This window comes from Etheostoma spectabile, chromosome 6, assembly GCF_008692095.1.
Source record: "Etheostoma spectabile isolate EspeVRDwgs_2016 chromosome 6, UIUC_Espe_1.0, whole genome shotgun sequence".
Classification (NCBI taxonomy): Eukaryota; Metazoa; Chordata; class Actinopteri; order Perciformes; family Percidae; genus Etheostoma; species Etheostoma spectabile.
In genome coordinates this window covers 10,011,142-10,029,507 of record NC_045738.1, presented here as the reverse complement: position 1 = coordinate 10,029,507, position 18,366 = coordinate 10,011,142, and the positions used below count along the sequence as shown (strand labels likewise).

At 40.9% G+C, this 18,366-nt stretch overlaps 1 protein-coding gene across 1 annotated transcript; it reads right to left on the bottom strand.

Moving 5' to 3' along the window:
* Positions 1 to 279: 279 nt before the first annotated feature.
* On the bottom strand, positions 280 to 11,874 carry prpf3 (PRP3 pre-mRNA processing factor 3 homolog (yeast)). Its single transcript, XM_032517737.1, has 17 exons — positions 11,671 to 11,874; positions 11,169 to 11,322; positions 8,228 to 8,358; positions 7,850 to 8,020; positions 7,663 to 7,749; positions 7,275 to 7,531; positions 7,052 to 7,170; positions 6,761 to 6,948; positions 6,459 to 6,625; positions 4,533 to 4,615; positions 2,858 to 3,001; positions 2,672 to 2,771; positions 2,459 to 2,572; positions 1,679 to 1,797; positions 1,089 to 1,166; positions 940 to 995; positions 280 to 842 (listed from the first exon to the last, which is right to left on the bottom strand). The coding sequence occupies exons 2-17, from the start codon at positions 11,311 to 11,313 to the stop codon at positions 693 to 695; spliced, it is 2,109 nt and encodes a 702-aa protein (XP_032373628.1). The 5' UTR covers positions 11,314 to 11,322; positions 11,671 to 11,874; the 3' UTR covers positions 280 to 692.
* Positions 11,875 to 18,366: the final 6,492 nt, after the last annotated feature.

The following is an 18,366-nucleotide window of genomic DNA, read 5'->3' as shown; positions in this document are numbered from 1 at the left end:
TTACTTTAATCAGGGACGGTTTAGAACATTATCGAGGTACATGAACAGGTAATGAAAGCTCAAAACTAGGTGCAAGTCACAGTACAAAACAAAAAAAATAATAATCGATGCCTCGTTAAGCAAATGGGAGCGGAGTCAATTCCAATTGACGGAAAAACGAACACATATGGCTTAAATTCTGTTTATTTTAAGGCTGTGACGTTAGAGTGAAATATTACTACAGGTGAATCAAAACTTTGCTCGTTTTGTTCTCCAAAAAATTGCGGTGCAGCAATTCAGTAATAGGTGCTTTGACTCACGGATTATTAGTGTACATAGGGATTTCAGCACAAAAAAATGCCATAACATAACCTGGCAATATTTCTCCTCATCACAAAAAGTTTTGGGTAAGTAATTTACATCACAGAGCAATCTATCAGATTTTATTCAATAGACAACACAACATCTGACAGAATAGCCTACAGACAACGAGATGAACATTGATGCAGGCATACATACACACACAAATCCTACACACCCTCATCTGTCACACAGTCTTGCAAAAAGATCCACACAGTTTTTTGTTCCTGCTTTTCTATGTTCAAGTCTCTTGATTAAGTCCGTCTTTCCTCAGTTGAAGGCAGTCAGTCAACAATGAGGGCCAACTGACTGTGAGGTTGTTGGGCTTGTAGAAGGGGACGTTAATGAAGGTTTCAGTCATCTGTGCCGTCCAACACACTCTGGCTGAGAGCTAGATCCCAGTAGTGTTCTGTGCCGTGTTTCTTGAAGTGTTCTCTGGCCATGTTCTCTGTGGGGCACTGCTTGAACTTCATCTCTCCAAAACTACGCTCTTTAGCTGTGCCCTGGAGAACCATAGGAATCATTAGACTTGTATGTAAATTGAATGTTTTTGTTTGTGAATTCATTTATTTTAGTAACCCAGGATGCATGAACACTCACTTCCCAAATCAGCCAACACTTGTTGTTCCTCTTTGTATCATCATCACCATCTGGATCTAATTGAATCAATTATAAAGAGTTAAGTATCCCTGAAATAAGCAAAGGTATGGCAACTAACACAAAAGACTCAAAAATCAAGCCCCTCCTACCATCTCTTTTACTGTTGTGTTCCTCCCATTTGATTCTGTGCAACATCATCCTCTTGAACTTTTTCTGGGACTTAGGACCTAAAAAAATTAGATTAGATTTTGAGTTTGACTTTGATTATCCAACTACCCATCTTGTTAGATAGATAGATGGATACGCTTCATCCTGTCTATTATTGTGTCAGTTAAACTTGTGCGTGTCACTGAGGGGGCAAAGTGCAGGTTGGGAATAGGCAGCACAACCTGCACGCCGTTGTTGGCATGGGGTCACACACCCACACTGGGCCCAAAGGGTTTACAAAGACTTCCCACTCTCACAAAAACATAAAGAAAATACAAACAGAGGGCAGGGTCTCTGCAGATACATACACCGCCACACTTCTAGTGGGTCATAAGTAATGATTGAGAGCGAGTTTTCAAGGAAAATCCCACATATTATACATTTGACGATGATGATATTGTAAATGTTGTACCACAGACATTTCCTCTCACAGCAATTTACAGATTATTGCAAATCACATTTCATGAAAAGTACCAGCTGTGATTTGTGAAACAGACAATTTAATTTGGCTATTGTTGGTGTCAACCCTTACCTCCCTCCACCACAACAAGGTTGACATCTCTGTGCAGAACTACTGTGCCGGTCAGATACAGCTGGTTGGCATTGGCCTCCACTTTAAACTTCTTTGCAGGATTTTGCAGGTTACGGATCCTGTACAGGGAAGGTAAGGTGCTTAAATTAGACACTTCTACATTGCAATTCCCTCTGCACTATACAGTGGCGAGAATAAGTTTACACACCCATGTTGATTAAAAAGAGGAATAAAAAAAAAAAAAAAAACATCTTTTGGAAATTGATCTTAATGCCTTTATTTAAAAAAAAAAAATAGGAAAATCCAACCTTTTCCAATTTTCTTTATGAATGAATAATGTATTGTAAAGAATTAAATGTTCTTCCTTAAAATACAGGGGGAATAAGTATACACACCACCTTTGAAATTAAAATAACCCCCAATCATAACATACCCTTCACCATACCTAGAGATTGGCTTGGGGAACTTTCCCCAAACCTTTTTTTTATTTCCCAATAAAAATGTGCATGCTTCTATGGGAATTTAACATTGGGGTGTGTATACTTATGCCCCCTGTATTTTAAGGAAGAACATATTTATTTGCAATACATTATTCATTCACAAAGAAAATTAGTGTCCTTAAAAGGTTGGATTTTCCAAAATTCTTTGAATCAAGACATTAAGATCAATTTCCAAAAGATTTTTTTTTATTCCTCATTTTAATCAACTTTAGCATGCGTGTGTAAACTTATTCTTGCCACTGTATATGACAGTATGTGATCTCTTGCTACAAATGCACACCTGTACACTGCAATGTGAACACCATTACTGAGGTCTTCTTTTAACTTCTTGACTTTCTTCTCTTTCCTCTGCTCCGCTGTGAGCTTGCGTGCTGCATTTGCCTCCTCATGAGCCCTGCAAAGAGGGAGATGATGGATTATCGTACCACGTTAAATATAAATATCAAATTAGTGCAAGAAATGTAGCAGTGTGGGGGTTAACTGTGTTACTAACTTCTGTCTCTTGGCCATCTGGGCTCTGACGTGGGCTTCCACCTTCGTGGGGTCTTGAACTGCCTCTGTCCCCAGCACTCTCATCAGGTTAGAGATGCGTACTGAGAAAATGAAACCACACATCAGTTACATTCTGTTAAATCTATATTGTAGTAGTTTGTAATAATAGTAATTTGTATGTGGGTACCTTTGGGTTCTGGTGGAGGCATCAGTCCCAGTCGAACCTTCTCTTGAACTTCTTTTTGCCCCTCCCTTCGTGTTTGTCTTCTCAGCTTCTTCTGTTCTTTCTTTGTCAAGTATACACCCAGCGTTACTGGCTTATCTGCGTCAACTGAGTAAAAAACACCATATATATATATATATATATTATATATATATATATATATAGTAACAATTCCAGCAAACAATGGTAGTTATGAATTAATTCCAGCCAACAATAACCTCATAAATCATGTTTTTTGGCAGAAGTGATATTTCTAAATGGCAAATAATTTACTAGTAAGTGTTGTGGAGTCATAGCAAACAGACATTCCCAACAGTCATGACATGCATGCTGCTCATTCTGTGTAATTTAATCTGTAATTGAAAGTGGCATGTTCTGCAAAGAAACAGGTGTCAATTGTGGCCCATATTTAAGGAAGGAGACAAATGTTGTGCATGCTGGTTATTGTACATTTCACACTGAAATACTCAGCAAAATGGGTCATTCCAGACATTGCTCTGAGGAACAACTGACTTTGATTAAAAAGTTGATTGGAGAAGGGAAAACAAAGAAGTGCAGAAAAGTATAGGCTGCTCAGCCAAAATGATTTCAAATGTCTTGGAATGGCATCCAAAGCCTTAACTACGTGGGAAAAAATGGTCAACTACCATTTGAATGGATGGAAGAACAGCCAAAATGGCAAAGGCTCAACCAATGATCAGCTCCAGCAAAATCAAAGAAGACTTAAAGTTATCTGTGAATACTGTTACGATCAGAAGAAGACTATATGAAGCAAAGCTATCAGCTAGAAGCCCCCACAATGCCCCATTGCTGAAAAAAAGACATGTACTGAATAGGTTGAAATTTGCCAAAGGACACATTGACTGGCCAAAGGAGAAATGGAGCAACATTCTGTGAACTGATGAGAGCAGAACGGTTCTTTTTGGGTCTAGGGGCCGCAGACAGTTTGTCCAACAACCCCCATGCTCTGAATTCAAGCCACAGTACATTGTGAAGACAGTGAAGCATGGTGGTGCAAAACTCATGTTATGGGAATGTTTCTCATACTGTGGTGTTGGGCCTATTTATCACATACCAGGGATCATGGATCAGTTTCAATACATCAAAATACTTGAAGGTCATGTTGCCTTATCCTGAATTATGCAACTAAATATTGGTGCAATGATTCAAAGTAAAGCAAACCCGTGATACATTTTTTAGTTTATACAGTAATTGTTTGAGTTTTTAAAGAAAAATGCAAATACTGCTATTTTTTTGAACAGCCTAATATTCCTTTTTCTTCACTTTCTGTAAAAGGTAGAACACAAACTTGATCAATTTTGGTCATGTTTTAATTTGGCATTGAATGTGAAGTGTTCCAAATGCATTGATATTATGGAATTTAAAGCTATAAAGGATTTTGAGCATTATTTACTTTTTAAAACACACTGGTATTATTCGGAACACAACTGTAATTAACTATACTACTAATTAACTCACCAGGGTCATGTTAATTTCAAAGCCAATTGGTATTTCTCTATGAGTGCCCTTCTACCTCATAATGGAGATCTTTACGGGACAGAAATGTTCATCTTTTTAACACAAATCCTTTGGGAGCACCTTTAACAGTGTGCAGACGTTTTACTTTCCATACACTGACCTGGAGGGCTAATTTGGGCAGGGTGTTCTACCAGGTTGGTCACACCAAAGAGCTCCAACTCTTCAAATTTTGTGTCGGGTGATCTAAGGATAGGAGAAGAGGGAAGACATGTCAGTTAACTACAGTAATAGCACAGGCTGCATTATTATTTATTCTACAGCGTCACCATAGCAGTGACAATGAGACAAAGGACAGTTTGAACATTAACCCTTAAGATCAAACTATATGGTTAAAAGGATACTTCACCGATTAGCATCAAGCTTTGTATCAGTATTTTCAAACGACCATGCTTCCCTCCCTCATGTCCCCCTGAAACTAGATCTCTCTGTATTGTGGCTCTGGAAAAAAGCCTCTGATGACGCAAAAATCGTTAATCAGCTTCATAAGAGGCATTTTTGCCCAGAGACTGTGGACTGCAAGCAAAGACAGTTAAAGAAATGGACCAACAGATCCTGTTGTTCTAGACGGAGACCAGGGAAGGATATTAGCACGTTTCCAGTGATGGCTGAGCGTTACTGCGCAGGATGTTCGCACATGGGCAGATGCTATCATGATGAACGCAGATTACGACACTGCACGATTTGTTCCCATGGACAGTTAAAGAAAGTCTGTTTGCCTCCTCCGGAAAGCTAACATTAGTTTAGCTAAGAGCTAATTCCACTAACCCCTGGCTGAGACAGCATGTAAAAGAACCCCAAAACTGAAAATAGCCGTTAAAATGTATAACAGCTGTCAGTTCTACGTTACTTGTGCTAATTTAAAATACAGTCACTCAATACTTGTCTTTATTATTACTGTAAAGTCTTAATTTAGCTGTAGCCTGCTTTTCCAACGGTTTAGTTTGAGTAACATTATTTTACACAGAATCAAGCTGTCAGCTAACGATTAACGTTAGCTTTCCGGTGGAGAATAACGACAGACCGCTATTTTGGAACAGATTGTGCCGTGTCGTAAATCCTCGTACATCATGATTATCATCTGCGCAAGCGCGAACACCTTGCACATGCGCAGGACGGATCGTTCAGGCCGGACGGCTTGTGTACCGTCAGGGACATTGAAAGCGGTGTGTGTGAAAGCTAAAACGTAGGCTGAGTGCAGGAGTTCGAGCTAGGTGGAAAGCTATTTACAAAAATAGTTCACTGAATTGTGTTTCTGAAAAAAATATAGGCGCGAAATAGGCCGCGCAGCCATTTTAAAACAATGAAGTTAATAAATTTGCATAAAGATGGGCATCAGCCACCTTTCTGACACGCAGCATTTTTTTCAAATGCAGCGCTGCCTTCCCAGAATGCTTTGCATGCACGTTAAAGCCGCTTGACGTCACCCATAGGAATAGAGTTGAGTGAGGCCGGACAGAAGAGTTGCACAGACAAATGGATCACCACCGTAAGACTCGTGGAGGTGGGCTGCGTTAACATGGACACAAATTGGTGCCGAAATTGGGGGCTTTTATCCAACTACTGCTAACCGCTGGTGGAGACATGCAAATTCACGGCTGTGTTTATATCCCACCAAATGCTAATGCTACCAATGTGTTAGATAAACTTTACGGGGCCTATACTGTGTGTGTGCACTAAATGTAGCTTGTTTCGTGTGTTTTTATATATTTTAAATTTATAACACCACTTGAGCCATGGTGAAACGTTGTTTTGTGTATGGTTGAAATGACAATAAAACACTTGAGTTGACTTGACTGCCTCACTGTCTGACTGTAACCAGTAGGTATGGCTTGGGAGTGGACTCCTAGGAAAGCATTCTGGAAGTTGTTGCCTTTCATCCACATGAGCCAAAAACACATTTTCTGGCTTTTCTCGGTCTAGAAGACACCGAGTTCTAAAAAAATACATATATACACATTCAATGCATATTCATCTTTCCAGCAGTGAGCTATCCCTTTAAGTTCCTGGATTAGTTTTAATTTCTTACATGTCTATGTTGTAGGGCAGAATGTAGGAGTCCCACCACTCAATGTTGGGCACCTCCCCTTCTCCAATCTCTTTCCTAGGGGCAATCAGTGCCAGTTTGGTGGATGCTTGGATTCCCGTCTTCTTCGCTGCCTGGGCAATCTCATTCTGCAACCTTTCCAACTGGGCCTGATTTAGGTCAAAATTAAACAAGGAGGGAAAAAGACCAGTGTTTTTTTTTTTTTGTAAAAATTATTTACTTTATGTCTAATCCAAATAACCACTGTGAGACAAATGCTGACATGTGACAGTTTTGGAACCAACCTTAGTTCTAATTCTCTGAGCAATCTTCTCAAAGCGCCCTTGGTCATGGAACTTGAAGCCCCTGCGAGCGCGCTGAGCCGGTGTAATCATCACACGTTGGTCGAAGTAGGACGTGGACTCTAAGTCCTCTCCAGGCTTTTCCTTCAGCTGCTGGCGAAACTGCTCCCTCTTTACTGCTCGGATGTTTGCTACACAGACAGAGGAAAATTAATTGAACAATAATGCAAGAAGTGTGTGTGTGTGTGTGTGTGTGTGTGTGTAGGTAGGTATTGGACCATTGCGTACACATACCTTTCAGTGTTGGCATGCGGTGTGTGAGTTCAACCTCTTTGCCACTGGCATCCACAGTTCTTCCTTTGTCATCTAGAATAAGAGGTGTTGGCTTGTTCACCTCCTTGATTTCTACTTTTCTATAGAAAATAAAACAAAAAAGGGACACAGAGAAAGCAGTCTATTTTCCCACTGCCAAGTCATCTTTAAATATTAAAATCCTAAATACTGTGACATTACTCACGGTGGGGCAATTCCCATAGCGTGAAGATTAGCTAGTGCCACTAGGTTGTGAGGCCCAGTGTTTCCCAAGGCTCCGAGGATACCAGGTTTCATGGCTAACTGGGACTGGATGCGGGCCTGTAGCTCAGCGGCCTTGCGGGCCTTCTCGATAGCATCATTCATGAAGCTGGCAGCCTGGGAGGGGGCGATAGATGAGCCACCACCTGCAGCTGCAGCAGTGGATGTGCCAAGAAGCCGTGAGACTGGAGGGCTTTCCAGCTATGATGGTGGTGTGGGAAGGGGCAGATGTTAGTCAGTGAAAATAAAAATGGTGTCATACTGAATGCATTGCCAGGAATTACTGATACTTCTTTTTCAGTATGTTAAGTCTTATTAAGTTATTTCTTTACTGGTGCAGTAGGGACTGAAGAGGAAAAGCTCAGTTGTTTCTTCCTCTCTTCAATTTGTTTCGTGGCTGCTTCCATCATCTGTTTTATCTAGTAAAACAGAGAAGAGGTTAGTAAGCAGAAAGTTTATCATAAAAACTCAAAACCACTTACGAACAATCTTAACTGCACAGAGGACAAAATGTCTTACCTGCATTTTGGTCAGCATGCCAGGGCTCTCAGATGGAGGTCCGGGTATGACCTCAGGCTCCTCCACCTCCACCTCCTCGAAGCGAGGGACCCGTTTCCTCTTTGGTGCTGTCACATCTGACTCCTGAATTTCTCGCACTGCACCTGTTGCAGGCTCATCACCAAACACATCCTGTGACCAATCAGACAAAACAGAATTTGTTTTTTAAGTAATAAAATTTAAAAAAGGGGGGGGGGGGGGGGGGGGCAAAAAGTGAAAAAGCAGCAGTCCAAGTCTCTTTCTGACTTTCCCATTTCATAATAGTGCGTGTAAATGTGTTTAGGTATGTCATGATAATACAAAGGTGTCTAGTTGAAGTTTGCGAGGGTATTCGCTTACCTTGAGGTCTCTCTTGCGGTGCTTTTCTCCTCCTCCTTTGTTGCCACGTGCATTGCGGCTTTCCTCCAAAGCTTCAAAAAGACGCTCCACAAAACCTCCCGCAGAGTCATCAAGGAAGGGACGCAGCTGGTCTGAGGTGGAAATGAGTGTCAAATACGATACAACTTTATTGTTAGCCAGAGCTGAAATTCTTTTCGCATCCCTGGGTAGCTCATATAAAAAGAGGACAGAGCCCTATATACAAACATACATAAGGCAAATAACACCAAAAGGACATACATTAAATATTACCATAAATAATAAACACCCAAGAAAGGAAACATACATGTATAATAAATAAATGAAGTAGCAATAGCATTTAGAAGGACTGCTTCGATCATTGTCTCAATTTAGGGTAATTTCTCAGACAGCTGAGTCTAGAAGGATGTGCAGTACACTATAGCCAATTACTCTCTCTGTCCTGCAAAATAAAATAAGGAAAATGGGGACCTTGTTGGCTTAGCCTGTCTTCCCTCCCTTGTCCCCCTCATCTCTGCTATCATCAACTCCTCCCATACCACTGGAACCGTCCCTACATCCTTCAAAACTGCTGCCATCACCCCTATTTTGAAAAAACCTGGTGCCGACCCATCCAACTTCAACAACTTCCGTCCTATTTCCAATCTTCCCTTCCTCTCCAAAATTCTTGAAAAAACAGTTGCCTCTCAACTCCATTCTCACCTATCCCATAATAACCTGTATGAACAGTTCCAGTCCGGTTTCCGCCCCCTCCATTGCACTGAAACAGCACTCATCAAAATCACCAACGACCTCCTCATGGCAGCTGATTCTGGACTCCTCACCATCCTCATCCTCCTCGACCTGAGTGCAGCATTTGACACCATCTGTCACACCACCCTCCTCAATAGGCTATCTTCCATTGGCATCACCCACACTCCGTTAGACTGGTTCACATCTTACCTCCTGGTCGCACACAGTTCATTCAACTCAAGTCCTGTGAATCCATTCCCTCCTCCGTCACTTCAGGTGTGCCCCAGGGCTCTGTTTTGGGGCCCCTACTCTTCATCATTTACCTGCTTCCCCTCGGCAATATCTTCCGCAAATTTAACATTCACTTCCACTGTTACGCCGATGACACCCAGCTCTACCTCTCCACCAAACCCTCGTCACTCTCCCGCCCACCTCCCTTACGGATTGCATCTCTGAAATAAAAATCTGGCTCACCCAAAACTTCCTAAAATTAAACAGTAATAAAACCGAGGTTCTCCTCATTGGCACCAAAGCCACTCTTTCCAAAACAGACGGTTTTTCTCTCACAATTGACAACTGCTCCGTCTCACCTCCCCCAAGGTTAAGAGTCTGGGTGTCATCCTTGACAGCACATTATCCTTTCAACCCCATGTCAATAACATACCCGGTCTGCCTACTTCCACCTACGTAACATCAATCGCCTCCGCCCCTCCCTTACCCCCCACACTGCTGCAATTCTTGTCCACAGTCTCGTCACTTCCCGTCTCGATTTTTGCAACTCTCTCCTCTTCGGTCTCGCTCACAAATCCCTCCACAAACTTCAATTGGTCCAGAATTCAGCTGCCCGCATCATAACTCGAACCCCCTCCATCCACCACATCACTCCTGTCCTCCAACAGCTCCACTGGCTCCCGGTCCAGTTCCGTATCAAATTCAAAATCCTTCTATTAGCATTCAAGGCCATCCACAACCTCGCCCCCCCATATTTGTCTGATCTCCTCCAGCGTCCCACTCCCTTCCGCTCCCTCAGATCCTCTTCCTCCATAAACCTGTCTGTCCCCCCCGCCCGTCTCACCACCATGGGGGGCAGAGCATTTAGCCGCTCTGCTCCCCGTCTCTGGAACTCACTACCCCCCCAAATCAGAAACATTGATTCATTCCCCCATTTCAAATCACAACTAAAAACACATCGGTTTATAACTGCCTATTCCACTTAAATGTCTGTTGCTCCGCCTTTTCTGTTGTATAGTATTTGTTTTTCTGTTGTATAGTATTTGTTTTGCTGTTGTATAGTTTTGTTTTTGTTTTGCTGTATAGTATTTGTTTGCTGTTGTATAGTATTTGTTTTGCTGTTGTATAGTATTTGTTTTGCTGTTCTTAATTTATGAATTCCCTGTGCGGCGTCCTTGAGTGTCATGAAAGGCGTCTTTAAATAAAATGTATTATTATTATTATTATTATTAGTAGTATTTTTCACATGGATCAATTTACAGAGGATTTATGAAAACAAACTCTTTTACCTGTAGTCTATTACTGGACCAGAGGGTCCTAGTATGAACCAAAGTGCGGCGTGTGGAGTGGTAGCTGGAGGGGTTTCATTGCTTGGAGCACCGACTATGCTGCGGACCCTTCGCTCTGACACCTCTACTGCATGTTTATGGGTCTTGTGTTTGCATGAGTGTACTTTAGGCCTATGTGAATTTCCCCATTGATGTATTAATAAAATTACCTATTTATTTCTTTTGAAAATAAAAATAGAATATGAAAATCTCTTTTTTGACTACTAAAACTACATACAATGGTTTGGTCATCACTACTATGTCCCTCATCTAATTGAAAGGCTGTTTAATAAACTCTGTGGTGAGAATGCAGCTTGACAATCATTCCAAACGCTGATGGTTTACCAAAATTATTTGGACAACCTTTTGATGGTCATGTATACAGCGATGACAACCATCACTGCAATCCGTCTCTTTGGCTTTACAGTCGAAAACAAACATTGTACTTTTTTTCTGTTTAAACTACGGCGGCATCTTTCGCATAGATTAAATGAGTTATGGTTATGACGTTTGCTTATCACAAGTGGTTACTTGAGACCATGGATTTCTTAAGTGTAAAGGACATTTTGTCTTAACTGAATCTTCATGCATCAGGATAAAACACAACAATCTGAAATGGTCAATACAGTTACCTATTGTCTTCCTTTTGTCCAGTCCTTTACCAACACAGTGCAAAGCAGCAGTAACCACTGTGGGCTCTGAGAAACCCAGCACCTTCTTCACAGTCCGCTCCACCCATGGCCTTAGTTCCTCCACCTCCCGTTTAGGAAGCGACATAGCCCAATCCTGCAGAACACCACACAACATAAGCTGTGGCACACCATCGTGACAGTCCCAAACAAGGCTAGCTACATGAGCACAAATCCCCCTTCGCTGTCTCACTCATACCCACTAACACAAACTACCAATTATTTACTCATACATATATTATATTCGCAAAGTTAGTCCAAAACTTGCTTTTGTTTGTAAACTGACTGGCTGACACATGTGCTAACCAGGAGCAACATGTAAGCTAACATCAATTACATCCCACAAAACTCCCCGGCTAACTGTTACCTGCTAGTTAACGTTAGCACACTGCTGTCTGCAAGCTACCAACATCAGCGAATAACCGCCATAATTAAACATACAAACCTTTCGATTCTGTACGTATCCTTTATCCGACTTACGTAGTACAACTCAAACAGAAACGATAACGTTTATGGAGCGAGAAACACTCGAACTGCTAAGTTTTCTGTAAAAACTTTCTGTTTGTTGGCGCCGTTCACAAATAGACAGTTAACGCGTTCACACGACGTTTCTGCGGTTCATAGCCAAGACCGGAAGAGGAAATGGACGCTGTTTCTTCTTCGTGAACATTTCCGCACAGTCGAGTCAGTCAAATGTTCGTTGTTTCCACCTAGACACACGCAAGGAGAACTGTCCCGTTTCTCCTTAAGGTAACACTGAAAATTGTGATGAAAAGTCGGGTTTTTAGATAAGTCAACTATCTTTTAAATCAAATTAACATTAAAAAGTTATAACAGAACATGTTAAACAGTGGCATTGTTACACTTTTAATCAAGCCAGCCGACGTTGGTCATTTTAAATGACTATATTTAAATAAAGAGTAAATGTGGACCACAACAACTTTTAGTTGTTGTAATTATTAACCACAGACAGTTTTCATGCTTCTTCTGTAAAAGTTGTCAGCAAACATAGAGTTGTTTGATCCATATCACAAAGTTGATATTAAGTGGATTAAATAGCCTATAAACCAGGAAATTAACTGATTAACTTAAGCAAACTGTCCACAATAGCCTTCCTATGGCTCAGGACTTTGTTTACATGATACAAGTACAACCTATCCATGCTCTGCTCTTGTGACTATTCAGTCTAGTGAAACATTGCCACTATCTATTGCCCAACTAATCACAGACTTGCCCTAAAAACACCCCTATGTTAAAAACATGACATTATAAGCTGATCTCTGTTTAATTCCTTTGTGGGCCGTATGCCCCCTTATTCTTCTCTGTCTGTCTGTCTGTACATGATGTGGGTCAACTGAGTGCAGTTGTAGTAGCACGCAGTAGTGAGCCTAAGGCTCCCCCCCACCCCACCCCACCCCACACACACACACACACACACACTCCCTCCCGCCCTCTGCAACCATCCACGTTTAAGCTTTCACTCACTGTCGTGTTTAGCGTTGGAATAAACTATTTGCACAGCATATTATAGTTTGTCAGACTTGTTCTTTCTGCAGTCATAACAATCATCAAGGTTTCAGCTTTTAAGTATTGCTACATTCAATTACTCCTTCTAAACAGCACACCCCCATCATCAACCCCTTACTCACTCACATCAATCACCCACTCACTGTTTACATCCATGTGTACATGCACACTCAATCAGATTTACGTGAATAACCAGATTTAGCTTATACACGGTTTGCAGTCCTCCAGTTTGGCATGGGAGGATACTTGGTAGTTTAAAAGAAACCTTTCAATAACACCAGAGAATAATAAGAGAAACTTTCATTGTATACTTTTTTTCCAATGCTGAGTGTAAGCTTTTCCTCGACCTCTTTGAAACTCGTTGAACTCAGTTCACTCTGTGACCTTTCACAGGTGAATGGGCAGAATCAAAACACACACACACAAAGAAAGGAGACTAAGGGTTACATATAGTCTCAAATAGAATAGGACTGCAACTAAAATTTGTTTTTGCTTATTGATTAATCTGTTAATTATTTTCCAGTCTACACTATGTTAGAAATTTTTGAAAATCTTACATCACATTTTTGCAGGACAAGGTGACATCTAAGCTGAAACAACTCATTAATTGTTTCAATCAACCAAAGATTAATCAAAAACTATTTTGACGATAGGTGAATTTTGTTTTAAAGTAATTTTTAAGCAGAAAAAACGGTTCTAACTAGATTAAGACTGCTGATTAGACAAAATAAGACATTTAAAGACGTCATCATGCTCTGGGAACATGTTATGGGTCTTTTTTGCTATTAGCTGACATTCTATAGACCACACGATTATTCAATTAGCCAAGAAAATAAATGGTAGATGAATTAACAATGAAAGTACTGTATATGTACCCAAAAATAATATAACAATAAAATATGCAATTTACAATTATGTAAAATGAAGAAATCTCGCAAATACTCCAAATTATACAGCTGGAACCAGAAAATGTTTGGTGTTTTTGCAGTAAATGGTTTGAATGATTATCAAATGCAACTGGTAAATTTTTATGAGACAGTAATTGAAAAATTAATATATGAAGCTGGTCTGTCAGTCGGGTAGTGCTTGCTCCAATTTTGACCTTAAACAACCAGGTTAAATATTTACAAGACATGTAAAAGAGTAAGGACTTAATCTGGTTGTAACCATATGATTAGGGGGCCAGTAAACAACACATCCACACACATTCACTCATTCACCCAACTACCTCCACCATCACCACCAGAACCCCCCCTCCCCCTTGACAACTCTGTTATGTAATGACACCTCAGCACATAATATAACAATACCACAGATATTTCTAAACAAGTACACACAAAGAAACACAAAACACACACACGCACGCATGCACACACACAACACACACACACACACACACACACACACACACACACGTGCAATTACCCACACTGGCAAACAGTGACTTCCACTTGTCTGTGCAGCTAAAACAAGTATCGGGTGGTGGTGAGAGCTGTATGAATTCATCTATTATATTACTGGAATGCCAAGAATTTAGTATGCAGTTATTTTAAGTCCAATATCGGCAAAGCACTAATTGTTGAGTCTCACACACACAAGTGTTTCATTGACTGAACCATTTCTTCCTCTACAAACTAAATCACGACATGATGTCAGATGAGTGTAGATGATCATTATTGCCACGCTATGAATATTACATAAGTGCATAATATTGTAGGACTTTCATTTAAGACATTCCCTATGTTCCTTCACACAGTTTTTTGAAGTGTGTAGTTATGGTATATTTCATCATGCTGACCCTGTTTTATTTCATTGTATCTGACAGGGCTGTAAATCATCTTGGAAGATATAGTCTCAGGGGACTCGGCTGTCTTTACTTTACAAACATAGGCTGCTAGGACCTCAGTGTGTGAATCAGTGTGAGTGCACGTGCTTGTACTAAATCCCATGTCTTCTACTAAGACTGTAAGCTTTTATCTTTCACTTTTTTTCATTCATGACCCCTTTCTGTTTGCCAAGTCTTCCTTCTTTATGCACCTTTCTTTTTTCTGTCCTCTGTATATTCTGTCCTCTATGTGGTGTTTCCCTTTCACTCACTGTACTTGAATAATTCAGCAGTCATGTAAGATGGCGTCATCACAACCAAGCTACCGTGAACACATTCAGGCCAAAGAAACTGATGAGGATTTTATTTGCCTGTAGCTCGGCTGTGCCCCAAATATCACACACAAGGTCATGAGATACACGTGCGTCCTTGAAAATGTAGTCCTGTTTGTCTTTACTGTGTCCCCTGTTGGTGGCATCACGGTGATGGGGACCACAGATGGGGGGGCAAATCAGCGTCTTCAACCCCGCACATCAAGGCCCATCATTGCTGTGAGCTTCAGCAAGGCAGATATGACTTCGAAGTAGCTCACATTTCCATCACAGGGCTGTCCACGGTGCAATTTTAATGATTATAGAGGCTGTTTTGGGAGTAGTCTGCACCAAACCCCCTCGAGGACTTTGGGTGAGTAAGAGCAAGTGCGTGAGCGTGATCCTACCATTTCATTGCATTTGTGTGAACACGAGTGATTTTAGTTGTAATGTCACTGTGTGGCTTCCCCTCATGTGAGTTTTACTATAGTTCAGTGGGTGTTTTGTTAGGAAGGGAAGAGTAGAATAAGTGAATAACAACCTCATTGTGTCATTCCCTTCATTAAGCACATAGAACATTCAGCAGAACTGGACAGACACCCTAAAATTCTGAATTTGTAAAACCAATACCAGGACTTGGAACTACAATTAAAACCTACACAGCAAGGGATTAAGTGGGCAGTAAGTTCATTATGTGCAATCCTATTGATGATCTCACACACACTCAGCTAATCCAACACATGCTGGTCTGATACTCAAAGAAGTGAAAAGTACTGAGCACATTTATAGTGCAATAACAATCACTGTTTTAAAAAAAATAATGAATAAAACTATTTTTTGAACAAAACTGTAGGAGGCAAAATGAAAAAAATAAACAAAACAAATGGGTGGAACAAAAAAAAGGGTTAGTTCAATGTATTCATTATTGAAAACAAGTGGGGAAAAAAAACAAATTTCCTCCTCGTTCCCCAACACTGAGTGAGGTCATGTCTTCTCCCTGTGCCCTCCACACATCCTCTTCCTGTCCTTTTTCTCTTGCCCCTTGTTTCCATCCTCCAGAGTAGGAAGGGGGGAGTAGTGGCAGGGGGGTGGGTGTGGGTGGTGGAGGGCAAGGGCTTCTCTGCTAAAAACTGCATGGATACAAGGGGGGGCCGAGAGGGAGGGAGGCAGAAGGGAGGGAGGGCGGTCTTTGTTGTTGTAACATAGCACAGTCAGTGTGTCAGAGACAGGCCCATCACAAAATCAGCCTGTCAGTGTGTCAGAGCATGTAGAGGGGAGTGGCGCACGCGTGTGTATTTTACAACTCAGGGTTGTTTGTGTGGCATGGCTGATTTCATCCTTTCTGAGCAGGGAGAAATCAAACCACACCCTCTTAAAATGTGCCACTCTCTCGCCCATGTGCATGAAAATGGTGAATGTGCACCATTTGTAATTCAGGAATTTGAGCCAAATTACACTTAATATGTGATTTCATAAATGAAATCTTAGCTGAAACTTACAATTATTTTTATTATTGAGTAATCTGCCAGTTATTTTCTTGTTTAATCTATAAAAGGTCAGATGAAGTGAAAATTTTCCATCACAATTTCCAGACTAGAGTATAGTATGCTCTATCTCCCCATGAATCCAAAACCCAAAGACATTCAGTTTACAGTGATATAAAACTGAGAAGAGCAGCAAATCCTCACATTGGTGAAGCTGGCACCAGAGAACTTTTGTAGTTTTTACTTGAAAAAACGACTTAAACTATCACTCGATTATGAAAATAGCTGTGGATGAGTTATGAATTTATCACTATTTTGCAATTAACTGCCACCATGTGTGCGCTTCAGCTGTCAGCAATTTGTTTTTTTAACCGACCATGTTGCAGAGATAAAAATAATCTCCTTCTGTGTTTTGTATAGAAAAATCAACCCTGTCAACACAGATGTTGTATGGACTGTGACAGGAGCTCGGTAGGTGATCAGTGAGGTTAACTTTAAATCTCACCATTTGATTTTTGGGGGTGCAGCGATCAGACTGTTCTGTTACTGTAGCAGGAATGCACTGCAGACACAACCATGCCGGGCTCTTCTCTACTACCTGTAGGAGGTATCTACTCATTGTGATCTCATAAAATAAACAACACACATATAAGCTGCAGTCGTGTTTTCGCTCTGTAGAAGCAGCTGGTTGGAGGATCAGCCAGCCCCCCCACTACTGCTAGTCAGATTACTGAAGCTGTAGTCTCACACCCCCTCCCCTTTTTCTCTCTCTCTCACCACACACACACACACACACACACACACACACACACACTTTAAAATGTACAGTCTATTTACACCCCATTGAGACACACATCTGTTTAGTGAGAGCTGCTTTCCAAAACACGAGTCTTACTCACATATTATATGACAAACATAAACCATTTTTTGTACACACTTAAATGTATAAAAGTTAACAAAGCACCAAAATACAGACAGTTCAGCTTTCAAAATCTGTCATTTATTAAAAGATTTTTCCCTGTTCATTATTATTGAAAAAGTAGCCAGAACAGTAATATCATGTAAAGATGGGGTGAGAGAAAGACAGAGTGTAGTTTAGATAGAAAAGATACTAACAGGATTGAAGGAGAGAGGACAAGGGCAGACAAATGCAGCAGAGTGGGGGAGGGGGTGGGAAGGAGGGAACTACAGTCAGCTTTTACAGTTTTGGAAGAAAAAAGGCAGCTAAAATGAACAAGACATATTATTTGTGACCAATCAGCAGTGGTCACTGCAGTAGAAAACATACATGAAAATAGGACATTAACAATGAAAAATAAGTGCAATTGATAATTGTCATACCACAACCGTAAACAGGAGTGGGGTGGAGGACAGCCCCAGCCTCTGATCGAGAGTCAGTGTCTGGCACGCCATACCGTCACGTTTTAAGATGGGATGGGGTAAGATGGTCTGACTCTGGGTCTGTGACTGAGGGTTGTACACTCTTACTCCACATAGAGGCTGCCAGTGGCTCTGTGTTCACATATGGTGCTTTTTTGGAGGAGACAGGTACGTAAATATCCCTAATCTCTGTTTATGTAAATAGTGTATGAATCACTCATACCAATTTTAAAAATATTTTAGTCTTAATATTTACAATACTTTATCCAATCACAACGCTAAAATCCCTCCTAGATTTAGAAGACAATTGTGAGTAGATTTCTCCTATCAAACATCTAAATTAGAACAGGAATCAGAATAACAATAGCAGCATTAGAGGGTGGTGCAAATAAAGATTTCGTCCCTTAGATGTACATTAAGGTTTTTTCAAGTTTTCAAGAGCACCAGCTACAAGTGCAGTTCAGGCTTATCTCTGTTGATCACAACAAAAAGAACAGCTCCAAAAGAAAGGCTACACTTGAATACGTAGCCACTGTTGTTGGTGTGTGTAATAGTTGATGGTGTAGGCAGTTTACGTAACTGTAGATGTCTGAATACTAGAGCTGGATGCCGTG

Coding starts and splice junctions, on each gene's coding strand:
- prpf3 (XM_032517737.1), bottom strand. CDS start 11,313: ATGTCGCTTCCTAAACGGGAGGTGGAGGAACTAAGGCCATGGGTGGAG. Junction 7,171..7,274: donor GCTATGGGAATTGCCCCACC/GTGAGTAATGTC, acceptor TATTTTCTATAG/AAAAGTAGAAATCAAGGAGG. Junction 996..1,088: donor ACACAACAGTAAAAGAGATG/GTAGGAGGGGCT, acceptor TGATTCAATTAG/ATCCAGATGGTGATGATGAT.